Source organism: Capricornis sumatraensis, chromosome 2 (genome assembly GCF_032405125.1).
Source record: "Capricornis sumatraensis isolate serow.1 chromosome 2, serow.2, whole genome shotgun sequence".
Lineage (NCBI taxonomy): Eukaryota > Metazoa > Chordata > Mammalia > Artiodactyla > Bovidae > Capricornis > Capricornis sumatraensis.
Genome location: NC_091070.1, coordinates 154,513,490 through 154,532,582, shown reverse-complemented (window position 1 = coordinate 154,532,582; position 19,093 = coordinate 154,513,490). Strand labels below are relative to the sequence as shown.

The 19,093-nt window shown below is 39.4% G+C and overlaps 1 protein-coding gene across 1 annotated transcript in view; it reads left to right on the top strand.

Moving 5' to 3' along the window:
* The window catches only part of LRRC8C (leucine rich repeat containing 8 VRAC subunit C), a 32,171-nt gene extending 17,330 nt beyond the window's left edge, over nucleotides 1–14,841 (top strand). Inside the window, exon 2 of the mRNA XM_068964901.1 lies at nucleotides 12,568–14,841. Coding sequence (XP_068821002.1) covers nucleotides 12,568–14,841 — 2,274 coding nt within the window. The remainder of the gene's footprint in view (nucleotides 1–12,567) is intronic.
* Nucleotides 14,842–19,093: the final 4,252 nt, after the last annotated feature.

The window sequence follows — 19,093 nt, the reverse complement described above, 5'->3', positions numbered from 1 at the left end:
TGCCTCTCAAATCTGGCACTCTCTTTGTGTGTCTTCAATGAGTCAGCACTTTGCTCCGGCTTTAGGAATCACTAGGCTGACATCACTTGGCAGTTTGGAGGTTGTGTGAAATGAGCTGTTTCATCTCAGACGAAGAGAGCTAGAAGGCCAGTTTTTCCAGATGTTCACTGGCATCTGATTTTATACATGTGTGTACTTGCCACTGTTGCGGTTTGTTTTCCTCTGGGGAGAGGGCACAGTGTTTGTTTATTCACCTCATATTTATTGTGCACTTACTTTGTACCAAGCAATGTCAGTAGGATGGAGCTTATCTGTATCTTTACTGGTCTAGAAGGTAAAGTGATAATAGAAAATTAGACTGTGTTTCCATAGGTGCTGCAATAGAGGGAAAATCCAGACTTAAAAAACTGCTCCCATTAACTGTATAATTTTGTTCTATACAGTAATGACCCAGGTAATTATGCTTTAAACTTTTCAGAGTTTAATTCTTACACCAGACTAGTGGCATTTGATGTTCCTCAGAGAAATTTTTGATGACACTTTGCTAGAGAAGACCTGCTTGATGTCCGGTTTTTAATCATGAACAGATGAATCCTACAGCATGTGTATTATCGCTATACCTTACCACCAAGAGAATTCATTAATTCAAAAATCTAAGTTTTAATCAGTTCATCCCTCCAATATCCCCTAGACTTTTTTTTCCGAGGACATCGATTCCATGCCTCAGAAGTGCCAGGGAATGATTTTTTTTTTCTCCTTTTCCTGTTGCTATTGAGGAAATAAGCAACCAATAAAAACAGACTTTTTACTCAGTCCTTATGTTTATTAATAAACATCTTAAAATTTGGCAATTTTCTTTATAATGTTTTTCTGTCTCTCTTTCTTTCCCTCTTTACACTCTGGGTCTAAACTTCCTCTATACACAGGGTGTTATTTCCTGACCATCACATAAGTTTTAAACATCATCATTAAATAAGGAAGATACCATGTGCATAGCAGGCAGGAAATGATGCCACACCCTTGCAGTCTTGCTTTTCCATTTCCCCTGGAGACAAGGACTTGTTTGTGTTGGTGAGAGTGATGCCGTGTGTGTGGTGGCTCATGCGTGTCTATTTTTGTTCCCCATGGTGATTGCCCCCAAGTTCACATGTATTGGGCGTGGAGACTAGCATGCTTTATGAATAAGACATTTGCTGAGAATTAAAGCGTTTAAGTCTTCACCCTTTTAGAACCATCTTCCATGCCTTTTTCAGTTCCTTTTGTTTCTCAATAAGATGTTTGGTTCTTAAAATATTCTGTGAGCCTTGAAACAAATTCTGGCATTCTGAGTTAATCCTGTCACTGATGAGGGTAAATCTTATGTCTCTTGAGGATAGATGCTTTTGTCTCCTAGCGTGTTTCTGAGAGAACATAATTAATGCAGTTTGTACATTAACTGATAACTTAGTGACATGAAAGTTAATTCCCTTCCCTTGTATCACCATCATTTTTTCCCAGGAGAAATGAGTCTACCTCAGAAAGGATGGCGACAGTCTGTCTTTTTAATCTTTTTTTAAAAAATCTTATTTATTTATTTATTTATTTATTTATTTTTGCCATGTTACACAGGCATGTGAGATCCTAGCTCCCCAACCAGGGATTGAACCCCTACCTCCTCCAGTAGAAGCACAGAGTCCTAACCACTGGACTGCCAGGGAAGTTCCATCTTTTTAACCTTATCCCTTGTTCTTTGCAAATGCAGTCCTTTGCCTCCTATCTCTGGATCCCACAGGGTTCTGACCTTATCCTCCCCCCTAAACCTATCCAGGTCCAGCAGCTCTGAGGCTCCAGTGAAGTTGCTCCTACTCCATGAATCCTTCTCCACTGCAAGACTTAGCTTATTGCGCTTACCACATCATTCCCTTGATGTGTATACAACATTGTGTGCACCCTTGTTTGACTTTTCATGTGGCTGTTTATGTTTCTCCAACAAGAATGTAAGTGCTTTTAGAACAGGGAATATTGGTTATGCCTCCTTGATTTTCCTATGATGGTTAGCATAAAGTAGATCTTCAGTAAGTTTTAGTTAATAAAGGATAGCCTGTCCTTAGCATCTCTGAATAAGCCCCAGGGAATAAATCTTTGGGCTCTGTTTCTTACTAGATCATTCTTAGATCAGCAGAGATAACTTGTTCTATCAGACTGGGGACAAATCTGCTTGGTCTTCGGGGTCTAACCCTCTGGAACCAGTTGTATCTGGAGAGTGGAGGGAAGGTAAAGGATAAAGGTAATCACCTTCCTGTTGGCCCATCTGTCACTTTGTGACTGCAGTCTACCTGTCCATGTCCAACTTGCCATAACCAAGTTAAAGCATCATCTTTTAAAAGAGTAGGCCACCATCTAAAGAATATACCTGAGTCACACATTAGCATACTGGAATGATGACTGCTGATTTATCATATGCAGCAAGTTTTCTCACTTCTTTCAGTGATAATACAGTCATAACTATGATTTAAAGTCTAAACCAGAAAAATGATTTAGGAGTTACAATTCATAGAAAAAGAGTACTGGACTTAATTGTCAAAGTTGTAGGAAAATGAGACCTCTCATATGCTGTTAACGGGAGATGTATATAAAGAAATCCAGACTTTTCTTGGTGGGAGAAGCATTTGACGTTGTAAGTTTACCTTGTTTGGTACTACCCAAGCAATATTGTTTATTCATAATGGTAGCTTGCTCATCAGTCATTTCCAACTCTTTGCAACCCTTTGGACTGTGACCCCTACACCTCCTCTGTCTATGGGATTTCCCAGGCAAGAATACTGGCGTGGGTTGCCATTGCCTTCTCCGGGGAATCTTCCTGACCCAGGAATTAAACCCATCTCTGCTGTTTCCTGCATTGCAGGTGGATTCTTTACCCACTAAGCCATTGGGGAAGCTCATAATAGTCATGAGACTAATTTTTTTTTTTTTTAATTTCAACACACTGCCTCCCTCTCCTGAAAAGATAGTAAAGCAAGAGTTATTCTTGAAAACACTCTCTGTTCAATGTGCATAGCCACGATAAAGCCATGATAAAGAGAGATATTAAAAACACATACATGGACTTAAAAGCAAGATAAACGGTTCTGTGGAGCACAAATGGAATACTGAGTGGGGCTGAGGCAATAGCCGGGCTCTCATCCAAATGTAGGCAGTAGCGGCCAGGAGTTCAGCTCCTGCCAGTAAAGGAACTAAAAATGCACCAAGCAAGATAAGAGCCTGGAGTCCGGTCACCGTAGCCAAAGGCCCTCATTTCCAAGAGGAAGCTAAAAAGAATGGCGATTAACTGACTGCTAGAGCTGGTGCTTCAGAGGAAACCATGCATCTGGGGTGCCTCCCAACCAGGAACTGAGTCAGCCCGCCTGGAACTGTGAGAGCCTGACATCACAGCGGAGCAGCAAAACATCACGATAGGTCCTGATGGTGGACTGGGAGGCTGGGTGCAGGAAACCACCGCAGAGCTCGCGCGAGAAAAAGTCTCCTCGGAATGAGCCTACCGCCCAGAACGCATGAAGACAGCTACGCTAAGAAAGTCTCTCAGCAAAATTGACAGTTGGAATATTGATTCACTCCACTCTAGAGGAAACTAAGCTTTGCAACAATAATAAAGTTAAAATAAATATATTTACTAAAGTGTAAAAAAATAAAAAGCAGAAAAAATAGATTTAGAGTGGTCAAGGAGATAAAACATAAAAAAGTAGGTCGATATGTCATAGATCAAATGAATATAAAAAATTTAGAAACCATAGAAATACAAAACTGCTGAAATTTAAAATATCAACAGGCAGAAGAATAACGCTGTACTCAGTTGCAAGAAGAAGTAATGAATTAGAATTCCGAGTTACCCAGAGCCCAGCACAGAGAGAGATGTGAATTAAAAAGTGCAGACACACCTGTGGAAAATCAGTTGAGAGACTCTAACATATATCTGATAGGGACTGCAGGAAAAAAATAGAAGAAATGATGAAGCAATTTTTGAAGCAATTGTTTAAAGAGATTTTCCTGAAGTTTTCCAAAATTGAAGAAAGTCAAGTCCTTAGCTACAAATATTGAGCAGTGTTCATCTACATACATTTAAAATTAAGGTGAAAATGTAAAAGATCTTTTATTAAAGATAAAATCTTCAAAGCTACCCTAGAGAAAGAGAGATTGCTCCTCAGAGAACAAACTCAAGCTGACAGCAGGCTTCTCATCAGCAAAAGAGGCCAGAATACAATGGAATAATATGTTTAAGTGCTGAAAGGAAATTACTGTCAATGCAGAATTTTATAATTTACTAAATTATTACTCAAGAGTGAAAGCAATATAGACATGTTCAGATGTATGAGGCATATGAATTTTCTATCCACAGGCCCTTATTAAAAGAACTATTAAGGGATACGCTTCAACCCATAGGCAAAGGAACTCGGGGGAAGATAAAGGATCTGAGACAGTGGGCGAGCACAGGATTTAATAAATATGTAGATAATCACAATGAATATAGATTATTTTTTTATAGTATGTGTTTCAAAGGAGAGCTAAAACGGATTCTGGGAAAAACAAAACAGGATAGTTCAATGGATAGTTAAAACATGCTTGGAAGAGGAGGTAAGGATTCTGAAAAGCTTTAAGTGTATACATTCTAAGAGATTATATGTAACCTTCACTACAGAAATTTAGTCTACACATTCCCAACCAGCTGAGGCAGGATGGAAAATAGGAGATGTGGAGAATGTTATCAGGGCAACAGAAAGCAGGAAGGAGGAAGAAATGGTATACACAAAAATAAAAATATGGGCGTAAATCCAAATATCACTAAATATCCAAATATGAGTGAGGTGAGCTACAAAAATGTAATAGATTAAATTCATTTGTAAGAAGAAAGAGGTGATTCGTTTAGACTTTTTTTAAAGTCCATAAAACAGATACCTAAAAAAATACCAAAATCACAAAGTTTCTAAATAGAGATTAAAGGAGGATATTAAAAAACAGGAAAAAGCTGATGAAGCTCTATTAATATTAGATAGTATTTAGACCTTCCATTTTCAAAAATGCACTCTTTATCAAAGCAAAGTATATTTTTAAATTTTAGAACATGCATAAATTCTTATAACACCACACAGGATACAAAAGAATCTCAGCACCCCAAGGAATTCCCGGGTGCTGAACCTTTGCAGTGAACCTCTGGCAACCACTGATCTGTTCTCTGGCCTGGTTACAGAATGTCATGTAGAATCAGGCAGCATGTAGTTTCTGAGGCTGGCACTGTTTTTAAATTAAAACTTGCCTGAATGCAATCACCATTGGAATATGTTTAATAAGTTATAGCACACCCACATCCTGTAGTAATGTAGCCCTTAGAATGAAGTAGATCTCCACATGTGGGTGTGCTAGGGTCTGTAAGACATCCCATGAAAGTGAAAAATGTAAGGGGCAAGAACAAGGCATGTAGGAAGATGCCACGTGTTTATATGTCGTGTGTGCAAAGTCGCTTCACTCATGTCTGACTCTGTGACCCCATGAACTATATAGCTTGCCGGGCTCCTCTGGCCATAGGATTCTCCAGGCAAGAATACTAGAGTTGGTTGGTTTCCATTTCCTTCTCCAGGAGATCTTCTTGACCGAGGCTTCGAACCCATGTCTCTTAACGTCTCCTGCGATGGGAGGGTCTTTACCACTAGCTCCACCTGAGAGGTCTTGTCTGTCAACACACAGATACAGAGTACCCACCAAACTTATCAGGGCTTCCTAAGGAATGGCAGGGGAGTGGGAAAGTGAAGGGAGTACGCTCCCCTCTATGCTAAATATGCATCTTTTTAAAAAAAGATTTATAATAGCAAAAAATAAAATGTTTAGGCATAACTTAATAAATGCCCAAAATCTATTTGAGGAAAGATATGAAACACTCCTGGGAGATACAAAATTAGCTTAAGCCAAGTGGAAACACACACATGGAGGGGAAGAATCAACACCATAAAGATGTCAGTGCTTCTTAGTTTATAAATGTAATATAATCCCAATGAAAATACCACCAAGGTGGTTGTTTTTTTTTTTTTTTTTTTTTGCATCTAGACTATAAAGTTGATTATAAAGTTCATTGTGAAAGACAAGCATGAATTTGAGCACTTACAACACTCATTACTGATTTAGTCACCTATCTCCTGTTTGGGACCTTGAAGGGTGCATTGCTCTTGGTATCTCTGACATGATGTCTGACGTACAGCAGGCCCTTCACTAGGAGTGACTTTTCCTGAGGCACACTCAAAACTAGTTAGCACTTGTGTTCTACACGTCCCACACCTCCCCCATCAATGTCATTTATGTCTCCTGCATGTAGAAGATAAGCTGGCCCTTATTTATGTTTCCCTGTCTTTGTTTTATCAAGCAGTTTCTCTGAAGCTGAGTGGTTTTGTTTGATTGGGTTTGAATCTCAGCCCTTCGGTGTCTCATTCAAGCACATGTTGAACTGCTTCAGTAGATTACCACTGGTCCCTGCTGCTTCTCACTACACTGCTTTTCTGGAAACTGCCTCAATTAAGTAGATCTTACCTTTTTACATTGTAATGATGGATGTTATGATTCTAACAAAGGGACTGAGAATCAAATAACCATCATCAAAAATACAATCAAAGATGTAGGTGAACATTAATAATTTAAAATTGTGAAAGTTACTATTAAAAGGTCCTAATTTACATTGACCGTGCAAGATATTTCAATATGTGATCGAGTGTGTACATATTCCACGTAAAAATGTATCTCTTTGCTGGTATAAATTTGGCAATTATGATTTTAAATATTTGATTTCTTTTTCTAGCTCAGAGCAGCATTCCAGGACATAGTTTAGATAGGTTGCTTCATTTTTTAAGGAAGTTCGAATTTTACCTTGTTTCTCTTAAAAACACACTGTGTAGAAAGCAAAATCAGGAAATGCAGTTTATTTCATTGACCCTACAATTTTTTTCCGAAAACAGCTGTTGTGTTATCTGAAAATAATTTGCAACTGGGAATTCATGAATTTGGCTCTTAGTGAGCCCATTTCTCCAATCACTGCAACCTTTGTGTTTCTTTTCCAGAAATATTATCCAGGTATTAGGACAGCCATGGAATGATTTTACACGTATATTTTTTATTCTTCTAGGAGCTTTAGTTGTAAAGTCTTGAAGAACATTTTATATACTTTGTTACCTGGATGTCAGCTGCTCCATAGGATATAGAGGCTATTGTATCAAATTCCAGTCCATGAGCTCTCTGCATTCTAACAGACTCCTGGAAGAATTAGGTTCTCATGGTCCCAGTTCCTGCTTCCATGGAAACAATTTAGATTATAAATTTTTAGCATCCCAGGCAAAATCTCCTTATCTGTTCAATTTTGATCTAAGCATAAAATTATTTAGTCCTTTTGCCTGTGATTTCTACAGTTCATTCATAATGCAGAAGTGTGTGTGTGTGTGTGTGTGTTTAACAGATTTTACCAAAGGTTTAGGGAAGAGTGAAAGGTATTTACATCTCCAAATGGAAATAATGAGTATACACTGCAGCCTCCTATCACATTGCTTGACCTGTTTCCTTCGATTCTACCTCTCCTCTGCTGATTCACCTCCCCCTCCCTCCAACCCTGTTCATCCCACTATAGCATGGGTGGTTTAGCCATCTTTGTTGCTGATTTCATCTCACTTTTGCCCTCAGTGACTCATGCCCTTCTGTGTAGAGCTTTTCCTTATTCTGAAACTAACTTAGGTATTTGCTTTAACTTAGATGATTTCATTCAAGAATTATTCTGAGAATTTCCCTGGTGGTCCAGTCATTAAGACTCAGGGCTTCCCACTGCAGAGCAAATGGGGAACTAAGATACTGTGCTGCACAGCCAAACAATAATTATTATTATTCAGTTCAGTTCAGTCGCTCAGTTGTGTCTGACTCTTTGCGACCCCATGAATTGCAGCACGCCAGACCTCCCTGTCCATCACCAATTCCTGGAGTTCACTCAAACTCACGTCCATCGAGTCAGTGATGCCATCCAGCCATCTCATCCTTTGTCATCCCCTTTGCCTGCTGCCCCCAATCCCTTCCAGCATCAGAGTCTTTTCCAATGAGTCAACTCTTCACATGAGGTGGCCAAAGTACTGGAGTTTCAGCTTTAGCATCGTTCCTTCCAAAGAACACCCAGGGCTGATCTCCTTCAGAATGGACTGGTTGGAGCTCCTTGCAGTCCAAGGGACTCTCAAAGAGTCTTCTCCAACACCACAGTTCAAAAGCATCAATTCTTTGGTGCTCAGCTTTCTTCACAGTCCAACTCTCACATCCATACATGACTATTCTCAAATCTGTTCTTAGGGTGGTAACTTTCTTACCTTCATATTTCTTGGATGAGATTCTCCTGTTCATCTTGCTTTTTAAATTTTTTTCTCTTCCCCTTGACCCCATTTCTTTCCCCTCTTTCTCACCCTTCGCCTACATAGACACACTGTGTAGGTGTAGCTCTAGTCTCGACGCTTTTTTCCTCCAGAGGCAGTCTGAGAGTTGTCCTTAGAAGAAAAGCATTGGATTTCTCATCTGTGTGACGCATGTGTGGTACAAGCTGGTGGTGATGGTCTGAGCCTTGATGTTCTGCAGAACAGGATATGGTGGTGGGGCTTTCTTCCTGCTCTTACCTTAAGCATTCTTCCGTAGTCCTGCACTGCAGCCTGAAACCCTATCATTGTTCCTTAAAAAAAATTCCTTTAAGGCTTATTTTGTACTCTAATCTTTAAATTTCTGGATTAGGTAAAGAGAAGTGAGGTTTAGGTTTAATTAGGCAAGCTTCTCAAAACAGCAGAAAAGTTGAAACAAAATCTTTTAAGTTCTTACAAGCTGCTATTTACAAATATCCCACAAAACACCCTTTACCCTTTTCTTTTTTAAAGGAAGCCTTTCTGTCTTCTCTCTCTTTCTTTTACTGTACCTTTGAAAACATTGATGCTTCTCTCAGTTCTTCTCAGTGTTGGAGTGTTTACACTAATCATAGAAAGTAACTTCCTTCCTCTCTCCCATGGCTATTTCACTGTTTAAATCCCCAGTCTTTTCTCTTGGGCTCTGCAGCCTGCCCTCTTCCTTCTCATAGTGCCAGATAGACAACCTGCTATCACATCTTTGGGAATTCAACTCTGAGCTGTATCCCTGCTGGAGTCTTCTTGTGATGTGTCCTCTTGGCAGTATGAGCAGCTATTTTTCTTGGTGACTAAATTCCAGCATCTTTTTCTACTCTCTGCTCATTTCTGACTAGTTAACAGCTTCTGGAAAGGATATCACTGTCTTTACCTTCCTGGGATTTAAATAAGCACATTTAAAAATGACATCTTGAAAGATTGAAAGAAATACGACCTCGGAAAGCTGAGAGGAACTTCCAGAGTTTATCTATATATTACCTTCCTACGTTGGGCTGTTCTCTTAAAGCCATCGTAGCAGAAGTTTGGAGAAATGAGGAGACTGTCTGAAGTGGTGCTGTTTTCATAGCTGTGTGAAGGTTGGCGGGCTGTTGAAGTTCGCTGAAGCTTAGTTGGGTTCTTCTGTAGAATGGGGAGAAAATGACCGACTTCTGTAGCATGGCACATGCTAATCAGTCAAGTGTGTTTGTCCTGAATATAAAGAGGTATCACAGGAGGGCACACAACTGAGCCAGGGAGACGCAAGCAGGAGTTCAGGCCACACTTGCCCCTCAGCTGGACACCCTGGTGCCCGACATAACCTAAAACCCTCTGCAGCAGCCAGGCTCAGAGGTTAATCATCTGCCCCCGTGAGAAGCCAGTCTGGAGAAGGGCAGGGCAGGAGGCAGTACTGGGACCATCTGGGTACTTGGTAGGGACCTAGAACCTCCAGAAGGTACCTACCTGCCTTTTTACCTTCTGGCTGATCTTGCTTTACACCAATGCATCTCTGTTTTCATTACATCATTAACAATGTCATATTAACATACTTGGTGAAAGAAATGGCAACCCACTCCAGTATACTTACCAGGAAAATTCCATACACAGAGGAGGCTGGTGGGCTATAGTCCATGGGGTTGCAATAAATCAGACATGACTGAGCACAGAACAGCATTAACATGCCAGCTCAAAGGTGTCACTCTTGGAGCAGGTGCTGGGGAAACATTTCTGTTCATACTGGTGTCTAGCCTCCACCTTCTGCCTGCTTCACAGATGTGTTCAGTGGCTCAGTTGTGTCCGATTTTTTGCAACTTCATCAACTGTAGCCCACCAGGCTCCTCTGTCCATGGGATTTTCCAGGCAAGAATACTGGAGTGGGTTACCATTTCCTTCTCCAGATAATTGAAGCTTCATAGATAATTGGAGCATTAAATGAGAGTACAATTTGGAAAACAGCTAGAACATGACCCCAGCCACTGAATTTCTTTTTCTGTCTGATATTTCTGCAGGGTAGACTCTAACATCCATCTAGGCTTTCTCCTACTATTTTCTGTTCCAGGGGTTTCCATTGTAGAGTGCTTGACCCCAAGAAATATAAAGGATACCCTATTGAAATATGAGATTAAAATGAAAACTTTATTTTAAACCTAAAGGAAAAATAAGCTTTCTAATATTTGGCTGATGGATTGGCAATACTTTATGGTTATAATTATAAATAGACATATGTGAGTGAGTGAAAGCCACTCAGTTGTGTCCAATTCTTTGTAACCCCATGAACTATACAGTCCATGGAATTCTCCAGGCCAGAATACTGGAGTGGGTAGCCTTTCCCTTCTCCAGGGGATCTTCCCAACCCATGGATCGAACCCAGCTCTCCCTCACTGCAGGCAGATTCTTTACCAGCCAAGCCACCAGAGAAGCCCATAGACATATATAAGCCAACAAATATGGATGTGTTTAACACTTTTTTTCTCTGATACAGGTAAGTGATTAAAATGTTTGTTTGAAGACATTCTCAAACATTCTTACACCACTGTAGTCATGGAACCCTCTGAATGCAGTCACATTTTTCTTCCCTGCCTTCTTCTGATTTCCATAGTAAATGGTAGCCCCTGGTATATCTTCTAGTCTACAGAGCATTTATATATCTTTATAAACAAAACTTCCTCTCTTCCCCCTAACCTCATTCTTTCATTGTTATCCACATAGGATATGGGAAGAGATAAGCTTTTCCCCTAAAACATGTATAACTTATAAAAGGTAATTTGTTACTTAGGATGAAGTAAAATTGAGATCTTTTTGGTTTAATCCCAGAAACTCAGTAAAATAAAATAAGAATGGGGGTTCTGGGTCCAGGTGGCTGATGGACCTGGATGACATTAAGCAAGTTGCCTAACCTTTCTGTGCTTTCGTCTCATCTGTGAAACTAGGGTAAAAAGAGTAATCTGCCTCATCAGGTTAAGGTGACAAAATAAGTAATATCTTTGACATTTTTGGAATAGAATTGCATATTAAACACAACAGAAAGTTTGTTGCTGTCATCACTGTAATCACTGTTCTTATTAACTTTATCCCTAGGAGAGATCCACGCCCAGAACTATGAATGGGAAGGACTAGCGTCGGTGTCAGTTCTAGATTCATCCACTTTCTCAGCAAATATATACTGGCGGTCTCCTATATATCAGATACTCAACTAAGGGCTGGACGCGCCACTGCATTGTCAAACCTTGTAAACGCTTCCCTCTAGGGGGCTGTATCTCCCACGTCAACAGCGTGTGGTCATATTCCTCATGCCGTAACAGTGCACTTCGTAATAGACTCAGTGTATACTTAACGTGTTCTTCCTGAAGATGATTCCTCCGGGTTGATTCAAAGTGTAGTTTGCCTCATCCTATCTCATCTTTGGGAAGAAAGTGTTCTTTCTTACTGAAATTGCAATCTTATGAGACTGCTGGACTTATTAGGGCTTAATATGATTTTCAACAAACTGAAGCATTAGTAGGGGAATAGAAGTTGATGTGATATTTTGTGTGAAAAGCAGCAAGTTTAGACATAACTATTTTACTATCAAACATTTCTATAGTCTTTCATCTCTCTCTGAATAAATAGCTTTTATAAAAGCATAGTAAATTCCCATTTTATTAAAACTAGTCATATTCATCTATGCATGACTAGGTTATGGGTAGAAAGAAAAGAGGAAATGATAAAGACAGAAATTTCTCCCATATTTCCTCCTTTTAATCCTTTTATTTCTCATACAGAAACTAATATAATGTTGGGAGCCATCCAGTTCAAGACTGAATCTGATAAGAGGATGTACTTCCCAGACCAATGACTGGTTCCCCAAGGCTTCGGTGAAAGAAGAAATGCAAACTTTTGTAAAATACGTGAAATGTTCTTCAAATATTTGTCATGAACTGTTCCATGTCCTGAGAAAACTGCTCCATTTTGTGACATGAGTTAGATGTGGCAAACAAAGATATGCATTTCATTTTCCCAACCTGTGGGCTAAGAATAAAAATCTCGGTGCTGGAATTGAACATTGTATTCTCCAGGCAAAGGAAATGGACATTTATTGGATGTTATTGCTGCTTTCCCTCTCACTAATGACATTATGAAAGCTCTTTGAGTAATATAATTTGAAAATATTATTTCTGTGTTTCAGGTTATGCAAGACAAGATAATCTGCCTTCCGAAGAGAGTACAGCCTTCTCAGAACCACTCTTCCATTTCAAACGTCTCTCAAGCAGTGGCCAGTACCACCCCACTGCCTCCACCAAAACCATCTCCTTCTAACCCGGTCACTGTGGAAATGAAAGGGCTGAAGACAGATTTGGACCTTCAGCAGTACAGCTTTATTAACCAGATGTGCTATGAGCGAGCCCTCCACTGGTACGCCAAGTATTTCCCATACCTGGTCCTCATTCATACCCTGGTCTTCATGCTCTGCAGCAACTTTTGGTTCAAGTTCCCTGGCTCCAGCTCCAAAATAGAGCATTTCATCTCAATCCTGGGCAAGTGCTTTGACTCTCCCTGGACCACACGAGCCTTATCTGAAGTTTCTGGGGAGGACTCAGAAGAGAAGGACAGCAGGAAGAACAACATGAGCAGGTCCAACACCACCCAGTCTGGTCCAGAAGGCAGTCTGGTCAACTCTCAATCTTTAAAGTCAATTCCTGAGAAGTTTGTGGTTGACAAATCCACTGCAGGGGCTCTGGATAAGAAGGAGGGTGAGCAGGCAAAAGCTTTGTTTGAGAAGGTAAAGAAGTTCCGGCTGCACGTAGAAGAAGGTGATATACTCTATGCCATGTATGTTCGTCAGACTGTGCTTAAAGTTATAAAATTCCTCATCATCATTGCATATAACAGTGCCCTGGTTTCCAAAGTCCAGTTCACGGTGGACTGTGATGTCGACATTCAGGACATGACTGGGTATAAGAACTTTTCTTGCAATCACACCATGGCGCACTTGTTTTCAAAGCTCTCCTTTTGCTACCTGTGCTTTGTGAGTATCTACGGCCTGACGTGCCTTTATACGCTGTACTGGCTGTTCTACCGCTCTCTGAAGGAGTACTCCTTTGAGTATGTCCGGCAGGAGACTGGAATTGATGATATTCCGGACGTGAAAAATGACTTTGCTTTTATGCTTCATATGATAGATCAGTATGACCCTCTGTATTCGAAGAGATTCGCGGTGTTCCTATCCGAAGTGAGTGAAAACAAATTAAAGCAGCTGAACTTAAATAATGAGTGGACTCCAGATAAACTGAGGCAGAAGCTGCAGACAAATGCCCATAACCGCTTGGAACTGCCTCTCATCATGCTCTCTGGCCTTCCAGACACTGTTTTTGAAATCACAGAGTTGCAGTCCCTAAAACTTGAAATCATTAAGAACGTCATGATACCAGCCACCATCGCGCAGCTAGACAATCTCCAGGAGCTCTCTCTACACCAGTGCTCAGTCAAAATCCACAGCGCGGCATTGTCTTTCCTGAAGGAGAATCTCAAGGTCTTGAGCGTCAAGTTTGATGACATGAGGGAGCTGCCCCCTTGGATGTATGGCCTCCGGAACCTGGAGGAGCTCTACCTGGTTGGCTCTCTGAGTCACGATATTTCCAGAAATGTCACCCTTGAGTCTCTGCGGGATCTCAAAAGCCTTAAAATTCTCTCGATCAAAAGCAACGTTTCCAAAATCCCACAGGCAGTGGTTGATGTTTCCAGCCATCTCCAGAAGATGTGCATACACAACGATGGCACCAAGCTGGTGATGCTCAACAACCTGAAGAAGATGACCAATCTGACGGAGCTGGAGCTGGTCCACTGTGACCTGGAGCGCATCCCCCACGCCGTATTCAGCCTGCTCAGCCTCCAGGAACTGGACCTCAAGGAAAATAATCTGAAATCCATAGAAGAGATCGTTAGCTTCCAGCACTTGAGGAAGCTGACAGTGCTAAAACTGTGGCATAACAGCATCACCTACATCCCAGAGCACATCAAGAAGCTCACCAGCCTGGAGCGTCTGTCCTTCAGTCACAATAAAATCGAGGTGCTGCCTTCCCACCTCTTCCTATGCAACAAAATCCGTTACTTGGACTTGTCCTACAATGACATTCGATTTATCCCACCTGAGATCGGAGTTCTACAAAGTTTACAGTATTTTTCCATCACTTGTAACAAAGTGGAGAGCCTTCCAGATGAACTCTACTTCTGTAAGAAACTGAAAACCCTGAAGATTGGGAAAAACAGCCTATCAGTACTTTCCCCCAAAATTGGAAATTTGTTATTTCTTTCCTATTTAGATGTTAAAGGCAATCACTTTGAAATCCTCCCTCCTGAACTGGGTGACTGTCGGGCTTTGAAGCGAGCTGGTTTAGTTGTAGAAGACGCTCTGTTTGAAACCCTGCCTTCTGATGTCCGGGAGCAAATGAAAACAGAATAACTTATTTTTGTTCAAAGTTTGACTGAAACATGCTTCTACCAAATACAGTATAAATAATTAGGTAGTCTAATGCCTTTCCTACTTTATTATTATTTTTCTTCTTTTTCGCACAAAAAATGTACACAAAGAATGAGTAAGGAGTATGTATTTTTTAATAAAAATTTAATTGTATTTTTTCAATATTAGTATTTTAAAGGTTTATTTGTCCTGGAACCTAATGTATCTATTATTGTTTTCTACTGACAGAGACAGATGGTTCCAACTGTTTTTGTTTGGTTTTTTTGTTTGTTTGTTTGCTTGCTTGCTTGTTTGCTTTGGTTTGGGGGTAAATTCTTGTGGAAGGAAGGGAATTTTAAGTTGCATGCTTTTGGTATTTTTTAAATCGATGAAGATACTTTGCCAAGGTCAGTTTTTAGCTTGTTTACATATCTACAGGGTCTTTTTGTTTTCATTGTATGTGTACCAAGGAATCTCTGCTAGTTATTTTAATACTAGCTGCCTTCTGCATTGGTCAAGTATTTCATTGTACAGAAAACTCTTCTCTGGCGTATAAGCTCACATAAGTGCATTGTCATGGACGATTATTTTCAAAATTTTCCCTTGCCTCCAGCAGAACCCTAAATTTTATTCTTTCACATACCTGACAGTTATTTATCATTAGGCAAGGATTTTATAAGTGAGTAAGGATGATAATCTTCCATGGTCAGCTTGCTTGGATTGGTCATTTATAATTTAACTGATTTACATTTTTACCAACATTTTTAAAATGTTGAAAATATTTTCCTTCAGTGAAAAAGGAAATGCAGAAGCTCCTCCCCTTTAATATCAATGTTGTTATGTAGTTCTGGTGAACAACCTTAGAAAAGCTAATTTATTTTAATTAAATAGCTAATTAAATTTAAAAATCAGAATCAGAAGCCTGCTTTTTAGTAATTTAATCATCTTTGATATCTTGATATGTGCATACATCTGATGGAAAAAAAAAAAGTGCTACTAAAGCACCCTGCTAAAGAGCTGGTGCACTCCAGTCAGGCACACTGGTTCCTCTGGGCAGTGTGGCAGTGGTGATCTTTATTCAAATTCTGCCTGTTACACAAACTAATCAATGTATACATATATATATATTAGTCAATCTCCCTCAAGTCTACCCTTGCTATGAATGCTAGTGGTGCAAGCACAGAAACTATCTGTTCTCTTTGGCTTAAAAAAGTTTATCTTATCTAAAATAATTCTATTCCTTTATTTTTTTAAGTGTAAAAAAATAGCTGAATGGATATCACTTAGAAATAATTTTTGCCTGGTGGTCAGCACAGCTTTTATTTTCTCTCTATACTAAAAAATCCAACATAGTGTGAAAGTGAAAGTAGCTCAGTCCTGTCTGAGTCTTTTGACCCCATGGACTCTACAGTCCATGGGATTCTCCAGGCCAGAATACTGGAGTGGGTAGCCATTCCCTTTCCCAGGGGATCTTCCCAACCCAGGGATCAAACCCAGGTCTCCCACATTGCAGGTGGATTCTTTACCAGCTGAGCCCCCAGGGAAGCCCAAAATGTATGGGTCTTGGGCAAAAGTTTTCACTGACTATTATAACAGGAAAACACTATTTGTGGCCTCAATCCAGGAGCAGTGCTATCTATCATGGGAATTTTGTTTCATGCTCCAACTTCACATTCACTGTTTTCAGAACCCTAGTCTGATCTAAGATGGTTTTGTGACTTAACAAAAAAAAAAGTAGGAAGATGGTTTGGGTTTCAAAATGCTGATTTTAAAATTTGCTCCTTGATCCTGGTAAATTTGCTTAATGACACTTTGAGTCATACATGGGACACAGCTCTACAAATTACTCAGCAGATACGTGTACCTCCACTGTATTTTAAACATTATGATACATCATGGGGTAAAGGATTTGGGGAAGAGATGCTTTTCATTTATTGAATAATTTAATCATGTAGACCAAAGTGCTTTGCTGTTTCTGCTCCATGTTTAAGTGTTAGAATGGTGATTTTGTATAGCTGGTTTATTTCGACTTGGAATTGAAACAATATGTTTAAAATAGCAACATGGTTTTACTTCTTTGATAAAATATTCAATTCTAGTATGTTTTTAGGATCTTGATTATGAACCATGAGTTGTATTTAGAGACATAGCACTACCTGTTTTAAACAAACAAACAAACAAACCTGGAAGATTGTCTGTCACTGAACATGGCAAGAATACCGCTGTTGGAAGGTGAGCTTTGATAACTACTGTTAAGACACTGGGTGCATTATTCTTCTGGATAAAATTTATAGTTGTTTTCTATATCACCCTTAAAAAGGGATCTATTCAGGTTAAACATCATATTTATGCTGAAATCTTTATCTGGTGTTAACTTATAATCTCCCATGGGTTCATAACTGAAGTAAGTCACTAGTAATTAGTCTTTGTGACAACTTGCTCAAATATCAACATAATTTTATTTACTTCCTTAATGATTTCACAGGTTGACCCTAACCTAAGTTCTAAATAACATCCAGTAAATCAGTATACTTCTGAGTTTATGGTTTAACTAGGAAGGAAAATTCATAGATGTTTGTTAGATTTTATAAAAATTCAAAATGTTCTAACTTCATCTTGAGTCTAAATTTTCCAACTTGACCCTTTTAAATATTATATATTTTTGTTCACATTCTTAAGTAAAAGCATTTAATTACTCTTTAGCCGTGAAATGGGAAACTCAGGTAAATGAACTGCTGACTTTTCTAAAGTTCTTTAATGAATCAACTCAGTGTTAAAAGGGGTATTTACCTAATCCTTTTCATATTTTTACAAGTGCTCTTGCTAAAAAGGAACAGCTAGCTCTATTTCTCCAACTTCTATAAGATTCATGAGAAACTGCTTATGTAAATATAAAAGCATCATACGTACTCAAGTCCTATGGCTACTGGACACCCTTGGTGAGTATGCTTTTTGGTCAGTTTTAATGGTTAAGTATAGATCAGTTGTTGATGGATGGTCCAGTTGAAACACAGCATCTAAGTATATCCTAGTGGAACTCACCTAAAAAGACCACACCTCAGAAAGCTAGTTACTTGTTGAGTTTTCACTCACTTTGTTTTGGTTTTAGTACGATGGTTTTTAACATGAATGTTCTTGATTGAGTGAAACCTGTTATTTACACTGGTAAATTTTCTGACTGTTCACCTTCCTTTCCCCTGCCTTAGGTTTCCCATGTAGTTAGTGCAATGAGTTCTAACAATTTCCATAGCATCCCATGTGCAGGCACTACTTTTTCAGAAAGGCTTGGAAAATAAGCCTGCTGTGAGTATTCTGTTCATTTATAGGTGCCTCTGAAGCCATCTTTACAGAGAGGGGCTTAGCAACCTGAAGTATTCCATGAGTTACTGGGGATGAACAAAGTTCACGTTTTTGCAACATACTATCTTATGATTTCTGTTACAAGAAAGGGAAGAAAAAAATATTTACATCTGTTGTTACCATTCCCCCCAAGAGTTTTGCTGCAGTTTATGTTCCTAATTCCAAGAAAAGTTCATTTTTTTAAGTAGTGTTTTACTCTCTAATGTAATGTAGTGATAGTCACTCAGCCGTGTCTGACTCTTTGCCACCCCATGGGCTGTAGCCCACCAGGCTCCTCTGTCCATGGAATTTCATAGCAAATACCTGATCAGTAGTAGTGATATATTTATTATACTTAAACAGTGATCCATCTTTATGGAAACTGCAGTATTTAGTAGTAAAGAGATAAACTTCAAGACAACTTAAATTTGTGTTTAGAAACTAAATTGATTCAGTTTGCTTTCTCCTATGAACCTTGAATGTGATAATGCTATTCAAGCAGTTCACATTTTTGGTAGGATCTCAATAACTCAGGGTAGGTAGGGTTCCATAGCAGAATAGCACAGTTATTAGTGAGGGGAATGCCTCAAGGGTTTGTAAGATTTTCTCTCTTTTTTTTCCTGTCTATTCAGACACATTGTAAGGAAACTTGGACAGTCTCAGACCTGCCATTGATTTTTTCAGATTTAGGCCTCAATGACATGCTTCTAATACAATTTCATACCAGTCTTTCAAACGAGCTATCCACTCTTACTCCATCTTCTCAGAGACTTTCACTGATAAAGGTAACATGCTTAAATTCATTTTGGGGAGACGGGGAGGAGAGAAGCTCTCCTCCCACACCAAGGAATTTTTTGGTTGTTGTTATTAGAAGACCTTAAAAAGGGGTATATAACAAACAGTTTTTTGGTCCTCT